At 46.9% G+C, this 20855-nt stretch overlaps 5 protein-coding genes across 5 annotated transcripts; 2 read left to right on the top strand and 3 right to left on the bottom strand.

Annotated features, from left to right (window-relative positions):
• Positions 1-2685: 2685 nt before the first annotated feature.
• On the bottom strand, positions 2686-3501 carry BDW43DRAFT_315453 (A4/G1 family peptidase; the record flags this gene model as incomplete). Its single annotated transcript, XM_032048059.1, has 1 exon — positions 2686-3501. The coding sequence occupies one exon, from the start codon at positions 3499-3501 to the stop codon at positions 2686-2688; it is 816 nt and encodes a 271-aa protein (XP_031895792.1).
• A 1988-nt stretch (positions 3502-5489) lies between these two features.
• On the bottom strand, positions 5490-6293 carry BDW43DRAFT_303527 (putative allergen; the record flags this gene model as incomplete). The annotated part of the gene is made up of 1 exon (XM_032045427.1): positions 5490-6293. One exon carries the CDS (start codon positions 6291-6293, stop codon positions 5490-5492), a length of 804 nt encoding a protein of 267 aa, XP_031895791.1.
• Positions 6294-12343: 6050 nt separating this feature from the next.
• On the top strand, positions 12344-13897 carry BDW43DRAFT_322493 (secretory lipase-domain-containing protein). The gene has a single exon (XM_032049563.1). The coding sequence runs from the start codon at positions 12601-12603 to the stop codon at positions 13870-13872; it is 1272 nt and encodes a 423-aa protein (XP_031895790.1). The 5' UTR covers positions 12344-12600; the 3' UTR covers positions 13873-13897.
• Positions 13898-15833: 1936 nt separating this feature from the next.
• On the bottom strand, positions 15834-17012 carry BDW43DRAFT_303525 (polysaccharide lyase family 1 protein; the record flags this gene model as incomplete). The annotated part of the gene is made up of 2 exons (XM_032045426.1): positions 15834-16409; positions 16461-17012. 2 exons carry the CDS (start codon positions 17010-17012, stop codon positions 15834-15836), a joined length of 1128 nt encoding a protein of 375 aa, XP_031895789.1.
• A 2294-nt stretch (positions 17013-19306) lies between these two features.
• On the top strand, positions 19307-20851 carry BDW43DRAFT_289862 (isocitrate lyase/PEP mutase family protein). Its single transcript, XM_032043444.1, has 3 exons — positions 19307-19833; positions 19885-20369; positions 20418-20851. The coding sequence occupies exons 1-3, from the start codon at positions 19347-19349 to the stop codon at positions 20466-20468; spliced, it is 1023 nt and encodes a 340-aa protein (XP_031895788.1). The 5' UTR covers positions 19307-19346; the 3' UTR covers positions 20469-20851.
• Positions 20852-20855: the final 4 nt, after the last annotated feature.

Below are 20855 nucleotides of genomic sequence, written 5' to 3'. Positions count from 1 at the left end.
TCGACTCCGACTCTGGGTAGCTGTTGTCATAAGGTTTGCTATACTCCACACTATCATCTTAGGCAGAATTTGGGTTCTTGAAGAAACTTCTCATTAGTTGTCTGCAATTCTTCCGTCTTAAGTAGTTACCCGACTATTCACAACGCAGGCAGCTTCCAGTGGGTGACATTCCGAAACTCAAGGTGACATGCGCCTATGGAATAGATCCAGGGAGTTAATTCACAATGTGCGGATATCCTTTGAGGAAGAAGCTTACACTTTACTAAGTGAGATAGTAGGGAATTAGCTTCGTGGTGCATCTCTAGCTTTGATATTTATTTACTCGCACTAAAAACAGCGGGCGCCTGGGATATCGAACAAAGCAAAAAGAGGTATACAATGAGATAAAATAGCCTCATATTGTTTTACATCACAAGGTCAAATATCCCGGCAAATCTGAGCTCTTTACTATAGCATACCATGGAGTACATCCCCATTGTATTACGTGGGTAGAGCTTATCGGGGATAAAATCCGCTTATTTCCACTATATTTCCATCACACTATGTAGTGATTTTCTTGCCGTCGGTACGGAGACACTACTTATTTCATTCGCTCCTCAATCCCCTTCCGCAATATTAGGAGAATTCCATCCCTCTACGCTCGAATGTGCTAGAATATAATAAAATTTATAGGATACGTGGAAATAAATACAATAAGCGAGGTGGAAATACCACTCCTGGGAACCTCCTCCTCTGGTGTTGACTTGCCAGTCTGCTATTGGCAAAGAATAATTGCCAAGGAGTGATTGGGAGCCTGTTATCGTGCTTTTCGTAGCTGGGTGATACTCTGTTGAGGGAATGAAAGGGATACATGGATATATTCGGGTTGAATATCCTGAGTGAAACTATCAGGGAATTCATCACTGAAAATAGGCGGAAGCAATTCTTCCGTGATAATGGCATATTGATACATAGTAATAAATGGAAAGTACGAAGTCAGAAATATTAAACAAGGCTTGCAGAAATGATGTAGCTGTGGATGGATGGGGCGATGATGGTTGCTTATATCAAATGGCATTTCAATAAAGGAAGCTGGACCAACTTATAGACTTCCTATCCACGCTTTATCAAACTGTTGTCGGAGAACCCCTCCTAGTCTCTATCATCTTAAACGTAGGCATTCGCCTTGGGCTTGATACCCTGGCCATGTCGGGGACCAACGAACGTCTGCTACGGGGTGTCGTGCATGAATTTAAAAACGTCTAAATTCATATCCACAGGATCAAATACATATTCTAATAATAGGTGGTAGAGCCTTGGGTGAGACCCGGAAGGGGGACACATGATTTCGATGACGATGTTGTGGAAAGAGTCAAGACCAGATCGGAACTGCCCAGTGTATGGTATGTGGTACATTTGAGCAGAATCTCTTGTGTTACTGGCGAGGTAATTGGGCACAGATCAGCCACCACGGTGCGGCTACCCTATTGCTCAGGGGTGAAGGTCAGAACGGATCATTAATATCCTTGACAATGACCGTTGGTGGTTCTCTTAGATAATGAGATTATTAAACCAAATATTTAGCTTCTATACTCCGAAGAGACCTAGTTGGTGAATGCAATGCTATGAAAACTCATGCTAAAAATATCGTTTTGACTCCATTTAGAATGGCTATACAAACCTTCCCGTGCAAAAGTCTTAATGCATTACGTTTAAACACCAAATAGCAAAGTGCAGCACTAGTAGCGAGCCTTGCATCCTGCCATCATCCTCCAGAAGGGTGCACGAACGACTAATATCAGGTCTGCCTACTAGCTCCAATCTAGACACTACAGCGTGGGAGCCAGTTTATCATGAGATACGACAACGGGATTACAAAATAGGCCAGCCCCCGTGACACAAAGGCTAACAGCAGAGAAAGTCAACACGTTCGCCCAATGCTACATGCTAGACGAAACATGCTTATGAAAAGGTGACGATGCATTGAGTCTGCAACGCTCCCGATCAGAGGAAGGCAGTCGGGGTGGTTGAGGCGGTATTTCGACGGGGAAAATCCGTTACTTTCAGGCGCACCTGGACGGATCAACTGAATATGTTTGCCTTTTAGACACTAGGCCCAGCTGGAGAGGGACGGCCCAATGAGCAGTTGCCTGAACCCTTATATCTGTGTCGAGATGGCTGGTCTGCTAGTCGACGGCCTAGTAGATCAATGCGCGCCGGTAAAGTCGAGTTAGCTCGGGGGAAAATGTTGACGCCTCCATTTTTGTTTCTCCTTTTCTTTCCCTTTCGTTGATTTTGTCTCCTTTCTCTTATTTCTTTCTATCTTTCTTTCTTTCTTTCTTTTTTTTTTTTTTTTTTTTTTTTTTTTTTTTTTTTTTTTTTTTTTTTTTTCTTTTGTCTGCTCTTTATAAAGTAAGTATTGGATATGTAGAGTATTGTAATTTCGAGGAAATTTTGAAGGTCCCAATGCACGAAATACCCTCTAAAGATAGACCTGTAGATATACTGAGTGACTGGAATATGCATTTATGGAAGAACGATGAGCACGCAGATTGATAACAATAGATACCCGGCTTAAATGGGAAAAAAATATATATATATCAAGATTTTTCCATGCATAATCTGCTCCATTTTCAGGTGACCAGAAAACCTCTGTACTACCATGGCTAACACTTCGTACGTTGAAATTTCAGCGCCCCACTCCATTTAACCAACATACTTGACAGTAACCTTACTCTCGGAAGCAGAAGAAGAGGTCAGGACCTTGCCATTTTGTCTGATATCGATGAGGGTAGCGCCAGAAGCACCAGAAGAAGAACCACCGCTAGTGACACTGATATCGGTGAAAGTAACAGTGCCGAAGTTCGCAAAAGGAACGAGGGAAGAACCAGAAGAGAAGTCCTCAAGAATCCACTCGGCGTTCGTCTCGCAAAGGGCGTTACCGCTCTGGCCGGAGAAGTTGTGCGTGACCTTCTTGCCAGTAGACAGGTTCTCCACGGTGGCAGTTCCGCCGGTCTTGCTGGACGCGTCCACAGTAACCTTCACCTCGTTACCGGCCGAGAAGCTAATACCACTGAAGTCATAGGCATAGTCAGGGTACCATTCGTACCAGGCACTGAAAGATGGGCCGTTTGAATCGACGCAGAAGTCCAGGCCAGTCTGCAGAATAGCAGACTCGCAGGTGTCGCCGTCGATTCCGACCCAGGCGGAGGCACAGTACTGCTCGCCGCTAGAGCTGCCAGAAGGAAGGGAGGGAGTTGGGACGGTGAAGGTTCCGGTCACAGCGCTGTATCCAGAGCCGATCAGAACCGCACCAGCCCAGTTGGAGCTGTATTGCTCGTGGGTGGTCTCATTAAGGTGGAGGATTTCATGGGTGTCCTCCTTGAAGGGGAAGTTGCTGTGACGTTGCGCAGAACGGGCCTGGAGGCGAGCAGCGTTGCGAGCGCGACGTTGCGACGTAAGAGGGGAGGCCAGGGCAGCGCTGGCCAACACAGTGGACGAGAGAATAGCAGAGACCTTCATCGTGATATCTCGACAGAGAATAGGAGGTTCCAATAGAAGAGTGATTAGGGAGATAAAGATCTGATGTCCTTGCTCTGGAGGATGAATCTGTGACAGAAAGAGGGAAATCAGGCTGTCTTTATACTGATGCCCGACACTATGAAGAGGTATATTTGACTTAGTAAAGACGCATCCATTGCCGATAGCTTTAGGTTTTAGCAGAACCGATGCCGCTTCAAGGATCTAGATCTCTACTGCCATCCCAAGTGCCTCACCCCACTTTCCTTCTAAGCATAGTGGTTATGAAGTGATTCTATTGGGCTAACGATCCCCCCTGCTAGTCAGGAACTTAGAATATTTGCTCTTACCCTACATGTACCTGGCGAGAGGCTCCTCATTGATAGCAGTTGTTGGTACAGCTTTCCGTCTAGCACATATCCATGGCATACTCTTATTGAACGAACAACCACAGACTCTTCGTAAACTCTCTACCACGACACAAGATATACATAATTCTAATCTATAGATCTCGACCATATTCCTTACAGTCCCCACGTTGCTGAGATAAGCGGAATCATATCCGCATTTAATCTAGGCTTAGATAAATGTTCATATTGTGGCGTTATCCTCAGTAAGGTCGATCGACGGAGCTCCGACGGGCCAGGGGAGTTGCTGCAGCAGTACCCCTCAATTTATATTAACAATGTCTAGCGCTCGCGCACTACCCGTGCATAATGGCTAATCCATACTTGATAACAATAATTCGCTCGGACAATCGCTAGCACTATAAGGTCAAGCTTTAAACAAGCCTCGTAGCCGAATGATAGGCGAGCCTTGGTATCTTGGTGCCATGCTAGCCAATCAAGGTAGCCTGTAAGAGAACTTCTTGTCAATTCTCCGAGGACTATATATACGTCTGCCAACAAGTGGCTCCACGTTCTGTGCAACGTTGCAGGAGTACTCGGCTGTGGTTTTATGCTCGGAGATGGCCATCCCTTGTCTCGAGGCGTTATAGAATATACCCAACACTCTATTGTTCCCCTGACTCCAGATTTGGACACATTCGCTGGCTGTATAGGCTTCCCAAGGCAGAGGTATGCTTTCTTTGTGTTTGACGTAACGCTAAGTACCCACTGACAACAAGGCCAAATGCAGCAACAAGATCCAGCGGTCAAAGGCGTGAATAATATCGCATGGGAGTAAGACATGGCGAAGCTTATCACTCAGGAAACGCTTACATTGTTGCACGATAACTTTAGAATATTTCTCGTCCTGAGACCTGTGTAAACTGCTGAAATGAATATTCTGTTAGCCCTAACTACTTCAGTCAATTCTCGCGGGGACCACCGGTCGGCCTCTCGACAAAATCGATTAATTCAGATTAATCCACCTGCACTGGTGAGCACGTTATCTATGTCTCCAATTAGGTCATAGAGCCCTCCTCGATACCCTCGGGTCTTATTTTTTCATCGCTTCTGTCAGATTTTTAAAACATATTCCCTTTATGAACAACCAACATTCTATGTTCACGTGATGCAGCCCAACCCTGCACTCAGAAGCAAATTCCAGGTATTGTTCAAGCTCTGTAGACCTGAATTTTTAATGGTCAAATACTATTCATAAACAGGGATACTGGCTTTAAAGACTCCTAACTCGCTCTCAGGCTTGATGTCCGAGACTAGCGGACGGAAGTAGTACTTCAGACGTCGATCATTTGTCGATTCGGGGATAGCAACCGGCGAGATACGAGATTGCATGAGGCAACAAGTTCCGTCTCTACCGATAGTTCAGCGCAAAATAACTATGCAAATAGTCTTCTGATTTGTTAACTACGTGTGAAGCTGGACTCAAGAGACTATTAGCGAGCGCCGTCCTCCGGGGATTAATTAACATCAGAACAACAGGAAATTACTAGACACAAGAAGAAAAGATAACATCGTGAACTTGATTTTGTTTCTATCGTGTAATGTAACCTAATATATCAAACTTTTATCCCCAAAGTACGTGACTTAACCACTGTAGTCGATAGTGACAGCAAGACGGACCGGGCCGTCGCCAGAGAGGTTACCACCGATACCACCGATGTCAGTCTCAGCAGTGGTATAGGCGTTGTCGACCGATGCGGCACCGGTAGTGATAGTAGAGCAGGTACCACCAAGAACATCACACATCTTCATACCCTGGACAGTAAGGCCAGCATTCTGAGCCATGATAGCAGAGACATCGAAGCCGGACCAGCCCGAGTTACCGTTGCTGCCGAAGTCGAACTCACCCCAGGTGCAGGCATATCCGCCGTTGGAGTCGGTGGGGAGGCTACCGGGGGCAGCGCCGAAACCACCGTTGGTGTCGTCGGCGAAAGCAACGTACTTGGTCTCACCGGCGTTGAGGGTGAAGCTCACGGCAGAGTAGCCGTACCAGCCGTTCATTTGGCCGTCGGGGCCATACTTGTTCCAGAAGACGACCGTCCAAGGCTCGGTGTTGTGGCCCGAGATGGCGGCGACATATTTGTAGTTTGAGGCGTCGCTCTCTGACACCTCGATCATGTTGCTACCCCAAGGGCTGCCGACGTTGCCGGCGTAGGTGATATCGCTGCCGCTGTTGGCGGTGGAGGAGCCAAAACCGGCAGTCGAGTAGGATCCACTGGCAGGGGTAGCGGTCCAAGACCCGCCGGAAGAACTGGTGGAGGAGCCAGATGAAGAGGGTGTGGAGGAGACAGTGGCGGAGGATGCCTGGCGTCTTGCGTGGCCTTGCGGGAGGGCAAGGGAGCCGGTGGTGAGAGCTGCCAGCAGCAGGAGGGACTTGGTGAACTGCATTTTGATTGAAGGAATGGACTTCGCGTCAAGCGATTGGCAAGGATCAAAGACGTCACGAAGTGAATCTTGTTACAACGGGTGTAAATGAGTGTCCTGGATAAGGAATGTGGGTAGTTGGAGGCAAACAACAAATGCAGATGAGGATGAAACAAAGATCAAGTCCAGCCCCTCGACATGGGCATTGGCCCCCTCTATATAGCCTTCGGGGATAAAATCTTTTACTATGCTCTCTACCAAACCCCCACATCTCAAGCACGGTTTCGAACATCCATGGTCCTCTAATGGATCTTCCACATGCTGACGACGGCAGATGGAGACACAAACGGTGTGTCAGCATGGTGCCTTTGACGGGTTTGCCATGGATATATTGTCAATGGATCTTGGAGGTCAAGGGACGAAAGGCAGGTGAGTGGACAGAAGGGTGGAATCACAAGAAGACAGTCCTTAGCCTGGAACAAAAGCACCGCAATTGGTTGCTGCAACATTTTAGGGTACCCACTGTGGCTTCTATATTGATGGAACGGTGTACTGTTCCTGGATGTTAGAACGGATCAATACCATTGGCCACACTGTATTGAGTGTCAAGAATAGTGGCTCTGGTGGGACCCTAAGAACAGAATTTAGGGGCAACGTACAGGCGTTGCAATCTCTGCACGAGAGCACTTGCTACCTTCGTCTATATCATCGCTCGCTTAATTATTGTCTGCTATCACAGTTCTGCATTTCTATAAACACCCACAAGTGGCCACGCCGTGGTAGCGGGCTGGCTGTAAAGCTGACCAACTACCCATCAACTAAACAACATAAAGAAAACCGAAAGTGACGGGCACAGACAAAGAGCGACAAATTCATTGACAATTCTCGGCCAGGCCCGCAAAAGCGGGTCAAGCAGGGGAATTCAGTCAGTCAGAGCTGGTCCTCGGCAAGCTGAGACAGCAAATTCTTGTGAAAGACTATTCATTACCCATCACCCAAGACTTGTGGAGCTATCTCCACAACTAGTGGTATCTGTTTTGTTAACGATTGAGCTAGTCATTTAGGTCATTCCACCGTCGAGTTTCCGATTAGATTTTGTTGTAACCCTAGTGCATACATATCTTCTACATCATGATACCATCTACATCTAAAACTTTCCTCTCTAGGATATTTTCCCTTCTCGACTCTCGTTTGGATATCGCAGAGAAAATGTGAAACCCCTTACCATGACCTAAATTTACTATCAGTTTCGAACCATGGAATTTCAAGTATGGGCCAGGGGCAGGGCATCCAGTGGCCAGTGGTTTTTAATGACTAATCCAGGTGGTTCTCTGGAACAGCCAATAGTATTACAATCCATTACAATTGCAACACTGGGTGGCATTCGTAGTAGCAAGTTAGTGTCAGCCAAACCATGGATAATTCAGCTGTTTGCCCTGTAAATGGTAAGCCAAAGTGTTGTGTGTTACGTCTTCATTAGGGTTTGTGTTGACTAGTCTCGGGCCACCTTTCCAGCACATTTCTCACAGCAACCCCAGAGGAAATGTTGACCGGCGGAAACGTTACAGATAAGACCAAATTTGTAGTTCATAGATATGAGTTGTTTCAAGTCAAAAAAGAAACATATTTGCCAGCGCACCTTCATGAACTCTCCAGAAAAGACTCAGAGTGCCAAGCGCCACATTCATCCAGACAATGGTCTTTCATGCCATGATCGCGCTAAAATACTAGGGTCACTAACCACACAATTCTAGACACTCAGGCATTAGGTCAACACACTATACTTGCCGAATCAGACCTCAATTCCCTATGGGGAGGTCCACTCGCAGTCAACGTCCCACCCATTCGGTCTTCCTTCACTCCAACCTCCACGCGTGCTTTCTGGCACCCATTCAGTTTCTCTAAGCGGATTCTCGGCGAAAAATTCAAACCGGGAAATCACGCGACAATGGCGAGGAGGCTATTAAACTCAATGTAGTTGGAGACGCTGAGACTTCAACTTACCCGAAAACCCGGAACCAACTTAACCCTCGCGTGCTGACATCTCAGACAACCGCCTATGAGCATTCGTACCGCAACTGACTGTAGGAAAGGAAACTCTTCGGTATGTATCTAGGTTCAAAGAATCGCCATCCCGTTGCACAGCCCTGGTTGACTGCCGATATGCGGGAAACACTGTTCTCGAAGGATTGGAGGACCAAATCGTAATAATCGCCATCACTGGTAAATCTTCCTTACGGCGACAACATATCATCCGTATATGCGTATCGTACACGTCGATAAACGCAATCACAGCATGGCATCGTCGCCACTTTGATGTCTGTAGTAAGTCAGCCCTAACAATCCCTATCTGACGTGCTCACAGTAAAGAAAAAAGCCCTTGCCCACAATGCAAGCTTGGACTTGGCTATGGGCGTTCTGGCCAGACAGTGCGGATCCTGCTAGTGGATAGCCTACGATAGCCGCCGCGTTCTAACGATCCGCCTATTTTTCCCTTGGCCCACGGCGCCGCGTATTTCCTGATATTCATGACATCACACATTTGCTTCGTGAAGATTTTTGTACACCAAAGTCTATATTTTGAAAGGCAATATCTCCATAAAATTCCCACAAGAATTATAATCAGTATCCACAAGCTATATGCACTATCCGTTAGGCTTTAGACCCTCCGTAGAAGAAAGTCGCGCAGATGCTCAGACCTCAGAATTCCATCGTCTACTATTCTCTTTAAAAGGGTGAGGCGTATTGTAAATCGGCGGTTCCCCATACCAATGGCAGTGATTGGCCTATAAGCATCTTCGTGATTATTTCAATCTGTCGTCAAGTTATTCAGCATATTCCCATCGGGCTCTCCTAAGAAGAGGTGACAGAAAGGATCTTGCAAAAACACCGGTTACACTAGGCTCTTGGATTGCCATGCCGGCGAAACCCGGCTCATAACTGACCTTGCTTGTTGCTAGATTCCCAGATATGGAAAGAGGCTATCCAAAGGATAAGTAAGCTTTCATTCAGTGACTTTTGTCATCCCTTTATCTTTCTCATGACACATCATGCGAAGCGCAATCAGACAGCCTGAGGCCCAAATGGAAATAAAAGACAATCCGGATCATGCTTCTCCGGAAGCCAAGGCCCTGAAGCAATTCTTTTGTAGTATTTCATTCTTCTAGACGCCGTTGAATTTTCTATTCGCGAATTTAATAGACATTGCCTAGTCCCCGCTGCTGATGTTGCTCAGCAAGCTTTCATATTTGAACTTTGTTAGCATATCTATGGGGTTACTGAGCCCCCCTACTTAACTGGAAAATCTAATACATAGGGAAAAGGTAATACTCCCTGTGCCGTCTGATGTACAAAATATCCTGTTGTTTCCTGTTTGTTCAAGAGATTGTCAGGGGGGAAAGAGAGAGCCCTGGGGCAAAATATGTCAACACAAGTGGATGTATCAGCTGTACAATGTATTATAGTAATCAAGCGAGCTAGAACTAAGTAGTCAGAATAGAGTAGGAATTGGATGTCAATATCTAGAGTTCGATATACCGAGTATACAAAAGCGAGGTTAAAATATGCTAAACGTAGATGGAGAAACAGGTAGTGTATAGCTCAACACAGGCGTGAACCTAACTACTCAGCGTATTTACAAGAAAGGGTAGAGGTATATACTATAAATGAGTAGAAAGAACACCAAAAAAAAAAATTATAATCCATACAACTGGCTACATGCAGCCATGAAGACAGAATTTGACCTCCGCTGTTCTGCCAGGTCAATTAAAGGGCGGTGTACACTTTCTGGCCTGAGGTATCAGGCATAGACGGAATATCTCTCTTGCCGATACCGAGGCTGGCTGCACATCATTCCTGGACGAATAATTTCACCGTCTTGACAGCTATGTTGAGTCCTACATATTCTATCATGTGACACAGTAATCATAATTCACTGCGTCCTCTCCCTTTCTTTCTTTTCAAGTCTCAGCTCGTTCTCGGTCGACATGGCGCGCGCTACTTTCTTCGGCTTGGACTTTGACCCACCTACTATACTGTTGCGGGAAGGTCAAATCGCTTCTTAATCAGTCCCCATCAGTTCCGGCATCCTCTCAAGCCACGGAGAGTATTGGGGAAACCTTATTGTCTCTGGAGAGCTACTCGACCTGGACGGTTTCATCGGAGGATGAAGTGTTGAGCCCTGTTTGCGAGCTACCTCCTATCAAGAAGACATTAGTGCGAAAAGTTGATATCGGAGAGTCCTGCCCGAGGGCTTTCAATCTATCGGGATGATTACTTTTCCGAATGGCCTAGATTTCAACCACTCGCAAACCAGTTGCAACTATCTCTCCCTGTTCGTGCTTAGCTGGTCTTACATTCTTTCAGCACGATTGATAGAACTTCGTGGCACAACAAAAAAGATAAGATTATTTATACTGGTAATACAGCGCTGGAGTACATACTACGAAACCATTACCGACGAGTTCTTTGAGTTAGATATCGAATGCAATGAACTAGCTGAGGTGAGATGATGGGACGCAGTTCTCGCAGGTGGGCGTGGCTGGCAAGCCACTCTTGCTCGCGAACATAAAACTTACTTTCCACCGTGGGAATGCCATTTATATAATAGCCCTGTCAGGGTATACCACCATGCAAGATTGTCATCTTCACTTGCTGTTTTTGATCCCCCATCGTCAGCACAAGCACAAATGTACCTTCTTAACTTGCCCCTGACGATATGATGCTTTGGACCAATCGATTTGTGCACTGGCAACTACCATGGCATTGCCAATGCATAATCGGTTCGGTGCTTCTATTACTTTACCTCAGCCCACCAAAGGACATGGCTTTGCACCAAAACGCGAGTTAATATACTCCAATCAGGTACCAACCTTTGCTGAGATTCCCCAGTATATGGCCCTCTCCAGTACGTCGGGCCTTTTGTCTCGTGCCTGTTTGGAGGCTTCTGGGAGCAGGGTATCCCTTGCAATTTGGCCAGTGAGTGGCTAGATCCTGCAATGGAAGAAATGACTTCTGTTCTTTTTGAGCTGAAGCAGCCATCGCCTGTCATTTGGGCTATGTCTGAACGACGGCCAACCCTCGCTTCGCTATGGCTAGGTGCAACAATTACAGGCCTTTTACCACGAATAATTCAAGTATGTCGATCCTTTTCACCAACTGTGTACCTAGAAGTGATAATTTGGACTACATCATCTTAATCGTTTATGGATCCTCCAATCATCATTATATCAAAACACAACGAATCGGTGACCAGAACACAATATCACGGGAATGTGAATTCCATTTCTTGTTTTTGACAGACACTTTATCAGACACGTATAGGAACCCTCTGCTCGAGGCTGTACCGTTGTCTGTCTTCTTCCGAGATCTGTTAAATCGTTGCCCACAAGCAACTCTTGACTATTTGCGCCCGGATAAAAAGGACCAGTACAACTGCCACGTCGATGGTATGGCCGAGTTCGTAATGAACGGCTTTCTGAGCTTACTACACGAAATCTATTCTCGTGGACATTTTTCACGGAAGCTATCGGGACAGAAGAAAACGCACTTTGAAGTCATGAATGGCTGGAGACCGTGGTAAGTAGGGAGGACCTGGGGACCGATTCGAGCGAACCTATCCCATCTGAGATGGATGGCGAAGCAAATGAACAAAAGCTCGAGTATATCAGGTGATGGCAGGAAGATGTATCATCTGTACAGGCGATATCAGACTGTGACTGCTAGTCTTCCACATCATTCCTTGACTTTAATCAATGAGAAGGGTGTCTATATAGCTGCTCGAGGCGATTCTCCAAGTACCACTTAGGACTTGACTTACCTTGGGCGACCGGGAAATCTAGTGACCTTTGAGGTAGCTTCCCAGGTCTGTTCCAGTCTATTCGACAGTGGAGACTGATATCGTTACATCCAAGTGTGCAAGGTGGGGTATACATCCATTTAGCAGCTAGGACAATGGCATTGAATTTAAGCGAGGCATCAACTTCTGCCTGGAGTGGAGTCACGGGAAGCCCGAAGCCCCAAGTCCCAGATCAAGGATCAATCGCACGATCGGCTTCAGCACCTAGCAGACCCACCCAGAGGACATGCTAAACTCCGACAAGCATCTATGATCCGGGCCTTCCGGACAATTTCTCCACCAACACAAAGATTTGAAGGTTTGCTGCTCTCCCATAGGCACGCGATCGACTGTTCTGCACGCCCAACATGCACTATATTCCTCTACTAGTGCATTACGGGGATACGTCGTTCACAACCACCCTACATAAACAATGAGTGCCCCATAGTCATCCGAATATTCTTTTCATCCTCACCACCTCCCGCTCTCCACACCATGATCTCCCCCGCCCGCCTCCTCCCTCTTGTTGGGAGTCTACTCTCACTCGTCTCTGGGCTGCCTACCACCAGCCCAACTTCCGTGGTTCGCCCTCCTAGCGAAGACCCTTTCTATAGCGCTCCCCATGGCTACGAGACTACACCACCAGGGACTATCCTTCGTCTACGTCCCGCGCCGGGTAATCTCACAGCGCTGGTCGGCAATGCTTCTGTAGTCTATAACATTGTATACCGCACCACGGACAGCCAGTATCACCCCTCCTGGGCTGTGACCACCCTCTTCATCCCCTCCAAGCCTCACCATGGCAACATGTCCTCCCTGCTGTCCTACCAAATAGCATATGATTCTCATGACATCAACGCCAGCCCAAGCTACGCCATGTACTCCTCTCCTCCCATAGACATCTCCCTCGCGCTGAGTCAGGGTTGGCACGTCAATGTCCCCGACTATGAAGGCCCTCTCGCCTCCTTCACAGCAGGTGTGCAATCTGGCCACAGCACCCTTGACTCCATCCGGAGCATCCTATACTCCAACGTCACCGCCTTCAACATCAAAGCTTCATCTTCCCGCACAGCATTATGGGGCTACTCTGGCGGTGCACTCGCCAGCGAATGGGCCACTGAGTTACAGGGCCAATACGCCCCCGAACTCAGGCTCGCGGGTGCCGCCCTCGGCGGTCTCACCCCCAATATCACAAACGTCATGGACAGCGTGACCGGCACGCTCAGCGCAGGGCTCATCCCCGAAGCGGTCCTAGGCCTGGCGAGCCAATATCCAGCCACGTACAAGTTCCTGGTTAGCCAATTAAACCCACAGGGAAACTACAATCGCTCTGCCTTCCTCTCGGCACAAAACATGACTCTCTCCCAAGCGGAGGTCTTTTTCGCCGGCCAAGATGTGTACAAATACTTTGTCAACGGCAGCGATACCTTCAAGGCTCCTGTTGTGCAGCACGCTCTGAATAGGGACGGGTACATGGGGTATCATGGTGTGCCTCAGCTCCCGATCTATGCGTATAAGGCTATTCATGATCAGGTTAGTCCGGTCGGTGATACGGATGCGTTGTTAAAGAGGTATTGTGGTGTCGGGGTGAATATTCTGTATGAGCGGAATACTGTCGGCGGGCATTCGGCGGAGAGTATTAATGGGCATGCTAGGTCGTTGCAGTTTGTTGCTTCTGTCTTGGATGGGTCGTATGCTCGTCTGTATCCGACGAAGGGATGTACGTTTAGGGATGTTACCCTTAACGTCACTGACTCGGCTCTGTAAAACGTTGCCGCGTTGGGTGATAGAGAGTTGGGTTAATAGGGATGTATATTATTGTCATCTCTGGACGATGTCCGGAACATATATATAATGATATAGATTATGAGATGGATTGTCAGTTAATTATGTCTGTCTCTAATACGCACGGAATCTGGTAATTTAGTATCATGCTTTGCCGAAATAGTATAAATATTCAATGAGTCCGATTTATACTGAATAGATATTTGACCCTGAATTAAAATATTCGATAAGGTAATGTGATCTTCCATTCGCACTCGACCAACTCACAATACGCCTGCGGGAGCTATGGCGGTTGAAAAGCCCAAGCAGTGACAGCATTTGCGTCTCGCCTTTATTATGGCCAGCTTGTACCGACCCGACTCGTGGAGTACTAATAATGTCCTCATCGTGATGAAGATCGATCAAAATTACTCCGTAATTCGGTATTCAGCTAATAGATTCATCGGTAGCACTAAAGAAGGCTGCCAACATACCATCCTGAGAGATATTACCCTGTCTGACAGAGAGAATCTCAAACAACCATATTAGGCCTGTGCTTTACCCGGTTACAGGATAAGATCAGCTGTCTTCTACCCTACGAGGTATGGGGTATTCCTGAAGGATGTGGTGTTGACTCATTATTCCAGAACAGATTATCCTGGTACCCTCATAAAAAAATTTCCTAATCCCAAAACTCTAACTACACCTACTATACTTTCTTATTATTTCCATGCTCCTCCTAATCAATGGGCCATGTACGGCGGAGCAGTGGGATGTCTATCGGTCTGTGCCATCCATAGGCATGTCTTTAGGTTTGTAACAGCTACTCTACTCCTCGCCCTGATCCTTGTAAATGTGGTATTGACCAACAATAGGATTGCTGCACATATCGCAGACAACATTATGGCCGCAATGAATAAGCCTGAATGAACGCCTTTAGCCTTCAACTAGAGGACTCGATGACAATGGGGTCGGAAGTATTTGGTGGTGACTAGGAGCTAGACGAAGCGGTCTAGAGTACTTGGCTTCTGGATGATCGCCCCCGAAAACAGGATCGTACAATTAATCGATATTGCTATAATGCTTTATAACTCCTTATCAACTTTGTCATGATTTTCTTGGGGATGAATGGCTCAAGCTGAATACTATAAGTTGTCACAATCAATTAGAAAAGTTGGCGTATACATTTACGAAACTTGGCGTCAATGACGCCTTAGCTCTTTAAGAAGCCAAAAAGAAAATTTAAATATACGTCGCCGACCTGAACTAGTCATAGTCTGATAAACAGATATGCGGAAGTTGATTAGGGTTATTCTTATTGAAATAGCAATTCTCCTTTTATAATCAAACTGGAAATAAATCAAGAATGAAGTAATAGGCATGTAACCGTCTATATATTCAATCTAGGGTTATTTATATCTCCCTCGCTCTGGGGACCGGGCTCCAGAGAAGGACTCCGGTACATAAGTTCCGACTCAATTAACCGTAAGCTTGCTTGTTTCATGTTAAAACAAGCTTAACCCTAAAGGTAAAGAACCACGTAAAACCTTTCTATCGGTAAGACATCCTCCACCATGACCCTGGGTTGTTGAGAGGTGATCTTGAAGGCAACGGATAAGGATAAGAGAGCCTTTGCTCATATGACATTGATTACACTTCCAGAAGTCATCTCTCATGGTATTAGAGTTCAGTATAGTAATTTCTTGTGTTTTTAGAGGAGCTTAGAATTACACGTTAGGGTTGAATGCTGGATAATTTCTTTATGAATCGTATACAGAAATATCTAGCATCTAGACATTACACCAAGGGGAATCCTTAGCGTCGAATCCCTCCTTGAGCTATTCCTTGAGCAACGACATTCTATTAACTTTGAAGTGCATTGGGGCCAGAAATAATTAATCGTACAACAAAGTATCCAACATATGCGTCCAAATATATATTTATATATAAAAGAAAGAAAGAAATTAAATCTTGCCCGCGCCCGCGTTCTTGGGGACATTAGTCTGCGCCTCAGCAGCCGAAGTAGCAGGCGCAATCTTGAGACCCTTGAAATCCGAGAAGAACGAGGTATCCGTGAGAGGAGAAAGCTTGCCGGAGTTGGGGAAAACATTGACTTCACACGCACGACCTAGGGCCGCGCTGCACTTCTTGTTGGTTGAGGCATCAGGGGAGGTGAAAGCCTTGCCCTTGTAGTCTGCGACGATGCTGTTGACGTCGACCCAAGCGTTGCCCTCGAAGATGCCCTTGGCAGTTGCCTCTCCTCCCTCGAGTGCGTGGCCGTTGTTGCCCTCCCAGACATTGTTCACGGCGTGCAAGAGGGTACCTCCACTGAGAGCAGGACTGCGGCCAGCAGTGCGGTAGATGTAGTTGTTCTGCAAGGTAATCTGGTCGCCTTCGCCGACCATTTCAAATGTCCAATAGTGGTATCCGTTGCAGCCGGTGGAGTAGGGGCTTTCACCGTTGATAAAGTTGTTGGAAAGAGTCACGCGGGTGCTAGTGTTGAAGCCAAATACGTAGTGCTGGCGTCCAGTGCGGGCAGTCTATATCCTATCAGCAGTTGTCTCCGAAGAGGGACACTTAATCGAACATACCGTAACATGATCAATCCAAACCAGATCAGCACCATCGAAAGAGATGGCATCGCCACCCCACACATACTCAGGGTTCAAATCAGTGATCTGGATGTTTTGCACGATGATGTTGGAAGCACCGCCACGGAACCTCAGACCCTTGCCCTTGATGATACCCTTATTACCCACACCAAGGATCGTCTTGTGGGAGGCGACATCAATGGGGGTTTTGGCCGCCTTGTACCAGGTTCCAGTGGATGAAGGAGAGCTGCCACAGTCCTTTTGGATAATCTTCTGACATTTGGGGCCTGTACCCCAGCTAGCACAAACATTTCCACTATCCGTGCCCTCGGTTTTCGTATAGTCGTATTCCTTGGAAAGAACAATCACACGCGGGGTGTCGTCAGTAAGCCACGCCTTGAGCTCGTTGATATCTCTCGGAGTCTGGGGTTCAGCGCTACCTCCACCAGTTACGCCAGAAGCAAAACCTTGCGCAGCGCCAACGATTTTCTGGGAGGCGCCTAGCTGTGCAAGTGCCAAGAGAGCACCAATGCTAGCGGATAAGAGCTTCATGAAGGGCAAAGAGATTGTCAATTGAAAAGATATGATAAGGAAAACGGATGAGTTTGACAATATGCTTTTAAAACCTAACAGCCGAAAGCGTCAGGAAACCCTGACTGGATATAAATACTCGTCCATAGCGGCTAAACCTCAACCAGTCCAGAGCGTAACGGAGAGACTACCGGGAGAGAAATTAGGGAGCGGGTGGGTCCAGATGAAGCTCGAAACCGTTCTTACGTTGCCCAATAATACCCACAAATCTAAGACAAGGTGGGGTCTGAAGAAGAAAGAGCATTCCCAATTCTCCGGGATATCTCCTAGTCTACCCTACGCTGCTGTTTAGACTGTTTCTCCACCGAATGACTCGTTCGAGAACTGACTTTGCTCCATTTGCAACGTTTTGGGAGTGGGGGAGGGGGGGGGGGGGGGTGTGCAAGCTTCTTCCCAGATAAGGAGGTCCGTGCGGGACTGAAAAACACACTGGAGTGAATATTTGGCATTAGGTCTAAGAACAAGACCAGGAATGAACAAAAGAAGGCGAGGGAACCACTAAGACATGGTGGACGTTCAAATCGGCTCTGGAGAAACCGGCGCATCCGGATATTTGTTGTGGCTATACTTTGTATCAACCCAAAACACCGGAATAGTCGATAATGGCTGTGATCTGCACTACGCTAAGCTATCAAAACGGTGCAAATTAGCCGGCCCTGCCCAGTAATACACAGCGCAGATAACGGACCAGGGGGCTACAGTGAGCCTTGTAGAGAGAATCTTTAATACGGCATGAAATTGACAGATTCCATCTCACTGACTCCTAAGTTGTTTTAGAACCAGAATCGGCCAAGCTGGGGTAACCCACGCTTTTGATGTACACATCCATAATCTATGCATATTCTTGAAGTTCGAATGGTACATAGCGCTGCCTGATCATGGATATGAGCTCCTGCTTTAGAACATCGGTTATTACACAGTATTGACTTACGTGTTCCCCCAAATGACATCTGTGAAGGACGGAAAAGACACATTGGGCTCCCCAGCTCAATTCTCATCAAAGTCTGCCGAAAGCCAAGGGACTTGGAGCTTTTAGGTTCCATTTAATTAGCTTTTTTGACAAATCTCATGAGCGTCACCTTGTCCTCTCCGTATATATTGCTGATTAAATTCTCAAATTTGAAGTCTGCGATGCTTCCTACTAAATTCAGTAACCGATCTCTACGAGGACAAGGTAATAGAGCTCTTACCGTCCGATTTCTAGAAAAGTCCAGTTCTTTCTCTCCTATCCAAAAGATCTTTGGTAGGAGGACCTAGCAGGACAGTAATGTGTGCGAGATGGCTCTGCTCAATATACTCTTGGACTGTGACTTAATGAAAAGGCACCGGAACGTGCCACGACCCCCATACTCCAGATATCGGCGCTGTATGAATACTCCGCGTCCAGGACGACCTCCGGGGCGCGATAGATCTCGGCTTGACTCTATCGCCGTAGACAGAAAGGTCAAACTCGTAATTCTGATGACTCTAGTTGTCTTCTAGGGGAGCCCATAATTATTTCGAGACAGGTAAATCGTGCAGCCATAAGAGCAAATCTTCTGCGAGAGAAGGCTCTCATATTCATCTTTGGCAGATTTGTGTAGGATCAACTGGTCCTCGTTTTCACCATTCCATTGTCTGGTTTGAGGTCTGGGGATTATTAATGTGGTCTGCTCCTACTGCAAGAAACTCTTGGGGTGACAACATGCATGTATGAATGATATGGCATTCGGATTGAAGATAATCTAGATCATCAAGGATTATCTTAGCAAGTATCTTTAGTACGCTAGAAGGTATGACGTCTCCAATAAATCTTTCTTTATATAGCCAGAGAGGTCCACGCGAAGGTTTAAAGGTAAGAGCAAGATATTCTCTTGAACCACGTTTCCCGCCCACGATGATGGCTAGGATATGTGGGTTATTGGGGACCATTATCCGACTATGAGAAGCAGCCATAGTCAGGATGAGATAGAGAGACGCATATTAATGTGGTGTATCGCATATCGTCAAAGGGCGTGTCACGTGGGGAGAACCTTGGCTTATAACTTATGTACACACATTTTGCCTATATATCTAACAATCCATCTCTTTAGTTCCAAAAGTAAGATTGTAATTATGAAAGCAAGGTCGGGGGTGCCTCATTGTCTGACATATATAGCCAGAAGTTGTATCGCAGATCATCAGGAAGATATAGATCTCTTGGCACAGAAACCACAGCCCCTCAACCCCTCCATAAAAACACCACAACATCAACCATCTATCAAAAAACCCTAACCAACAACCCCCCCCCAAATAAACCAAGTAAAATAAACCACAATGCCTCAATCAAGCACTCCATACCCCTTCACATTCACCAATTCATCGTCCCCACCTCAATCAATAGATGGAACAATCCGCAGCATTTCCCTCACCATCCCCAATGTCCGAGGCTGCATCCCCTCCACCCAAGCATCCCGTCTCCGCACAATGATGTTAGAGTCGCATCGCGATCCCTCCAAGATTCTCGCGTTTCCATGTAGCTATGACGGGCTATCATCACGACTCATTGAAGAAGCGGGGTTCCCGATGCTATTTCTATCGGGGTTCGCAGTCTCCAGCTCCTACGGACTACCTGATACGGGGTATATTGCGATGGAAGAGATGTGCTCCAAGGTCCAAGAAACAGTCCGAGTAACCACTCTTCCAGTGATGGTCGATGGGGATACGGGGTACGGAAGTCCGATGAATGTACGGAGGACGGTAGAGTCATTTGCAGCAGCAGGAGCAGCGGGGGTGATGATTGAGGATCAGACTTGGCCTAAACGTGAGGCTTATCCTTACTATCTATTATATTATGAGTACTGATGATAGACAGGATGCGGGCATACAAAGGGGAAGTCTGTGGTTTCGCGTGGTGAGGCCTACGCTCGGATCCGGGCTGCCTGTGATGCGAGGAATGAGGGACGGGATATCTTTATCCTGGCTAGGACTGACGCCTTGATACATGGATGGGAGGAAGCAATGGCGCGGGCGAGAGAGTTCAAGCGTTTAGGCGCTGATGCGGTGTTTGTGGAAGCTTTGCCTGATCGAGAGTCCATGAGACGATGCGTGGAGGAGTTGGATATGCCCATGCTGGCTAATATTATTGAAGAGGGCAAGACAGAGAATCTCTCTGCCAAGGAGCTTGCGCAACTGGGTTTCGCAGCGGTAGCATATCCGTGGACCTTGGTCGCGGCCAGGCTGAACAGTATTCGGGATGCGCTGGAAGGGCTGAAACGGAGCATGGTTGAGGACACGGCACCGCCTGTTATTCTCGGGTATTCGGATGTGTGTGAGGGAGTTGGGTTTAATCAGTATTGGGTAAGTTTAGTTATTTATTGGCAATTTTCCTCACTGACTGTGCTATAGGATCTGGAGGCACGGTACGAATACGACCAAGATGGACTGGTGAACCGTTGATTGGGGCCGGGTAGAGTACTATATTCGGCTATCTCGCTCCGTTGATGCAAACTAAGTATGACAGTAGCGTCTTAGGCCTTTATCAAATGATCGGGACATGTCAATTACAATCTGAAAGGGCAGGAGTGCTGTGCGGAAAGGATGTAGATTCGGCACGCTCCGGGGGTGGTTGCTATATAACTTTCTTCCTGCATGCCTACACAGTCGTCTATATATTTGCAGGAACTATCTTCTAACACATCATTAGTGTATAATCGAATATAGAACCATGAAGATGTCAAGTAGAGCAATTGTAATAGGGTAAAGAGGACCCCGTGACCAAAGGAGTAATTTGATCCGGTGGAAACGAAGACCCACCCCGCTCTATATTTGGAATGCTGTCCCACC

Source organism: Aspergillus alliaceus, assembly GCF_009176365.1.
Source record: "Aspergillus alliaceus strain CBS 536.65 unplaced genomic scaffold BDW43scaffold_58, whole genome shotgun sequence".
Lineage (NCBI taxonomy): Eukaryota > Fungi > Ascomycota > Eurotiomycetes > Eurotiales > Aspergillaceae > Aspergillus > Aspergillus alliaceus.
The sequence above is the reverse complement of the archived record's forward strand: the minus strand, read 5'-3'. Positions and strand labels throughout refer to the sequence as shown.

Bases quoted from the DNA above. Each gene is read 5' to 3' on its own strand.
- BDW43DRAFT_322493 (XM_032049563.1), top strand. From the start codon at position 12,601: ATGATCTCCCCCGCCCGCCTCCTCCCTCTTGTTGGGAGTCTACTCTCA.
- BDW43DRAFT_289862 (XM_032043444.1), top strand. From the start codon at position 19,347: ATGCCTCAATCAAGCACTCCATACCCCTTCACATTCACCAATTCATCG. The intron at 19,834-19,884 runs GTGAGGCTTATC...GATGATAGACAG, and splicing joins GGATCAGACTTGGCCTAAAC to GATGCGGGCATACAAAGGGG. The intron at 20,370-20,417 runs GTAAGTTTAGTT...ACTGTGCTATAG, and splicing joins TTGGGTTTAATCAGTATTGG to GATCTGGAGGCACGGTACGA.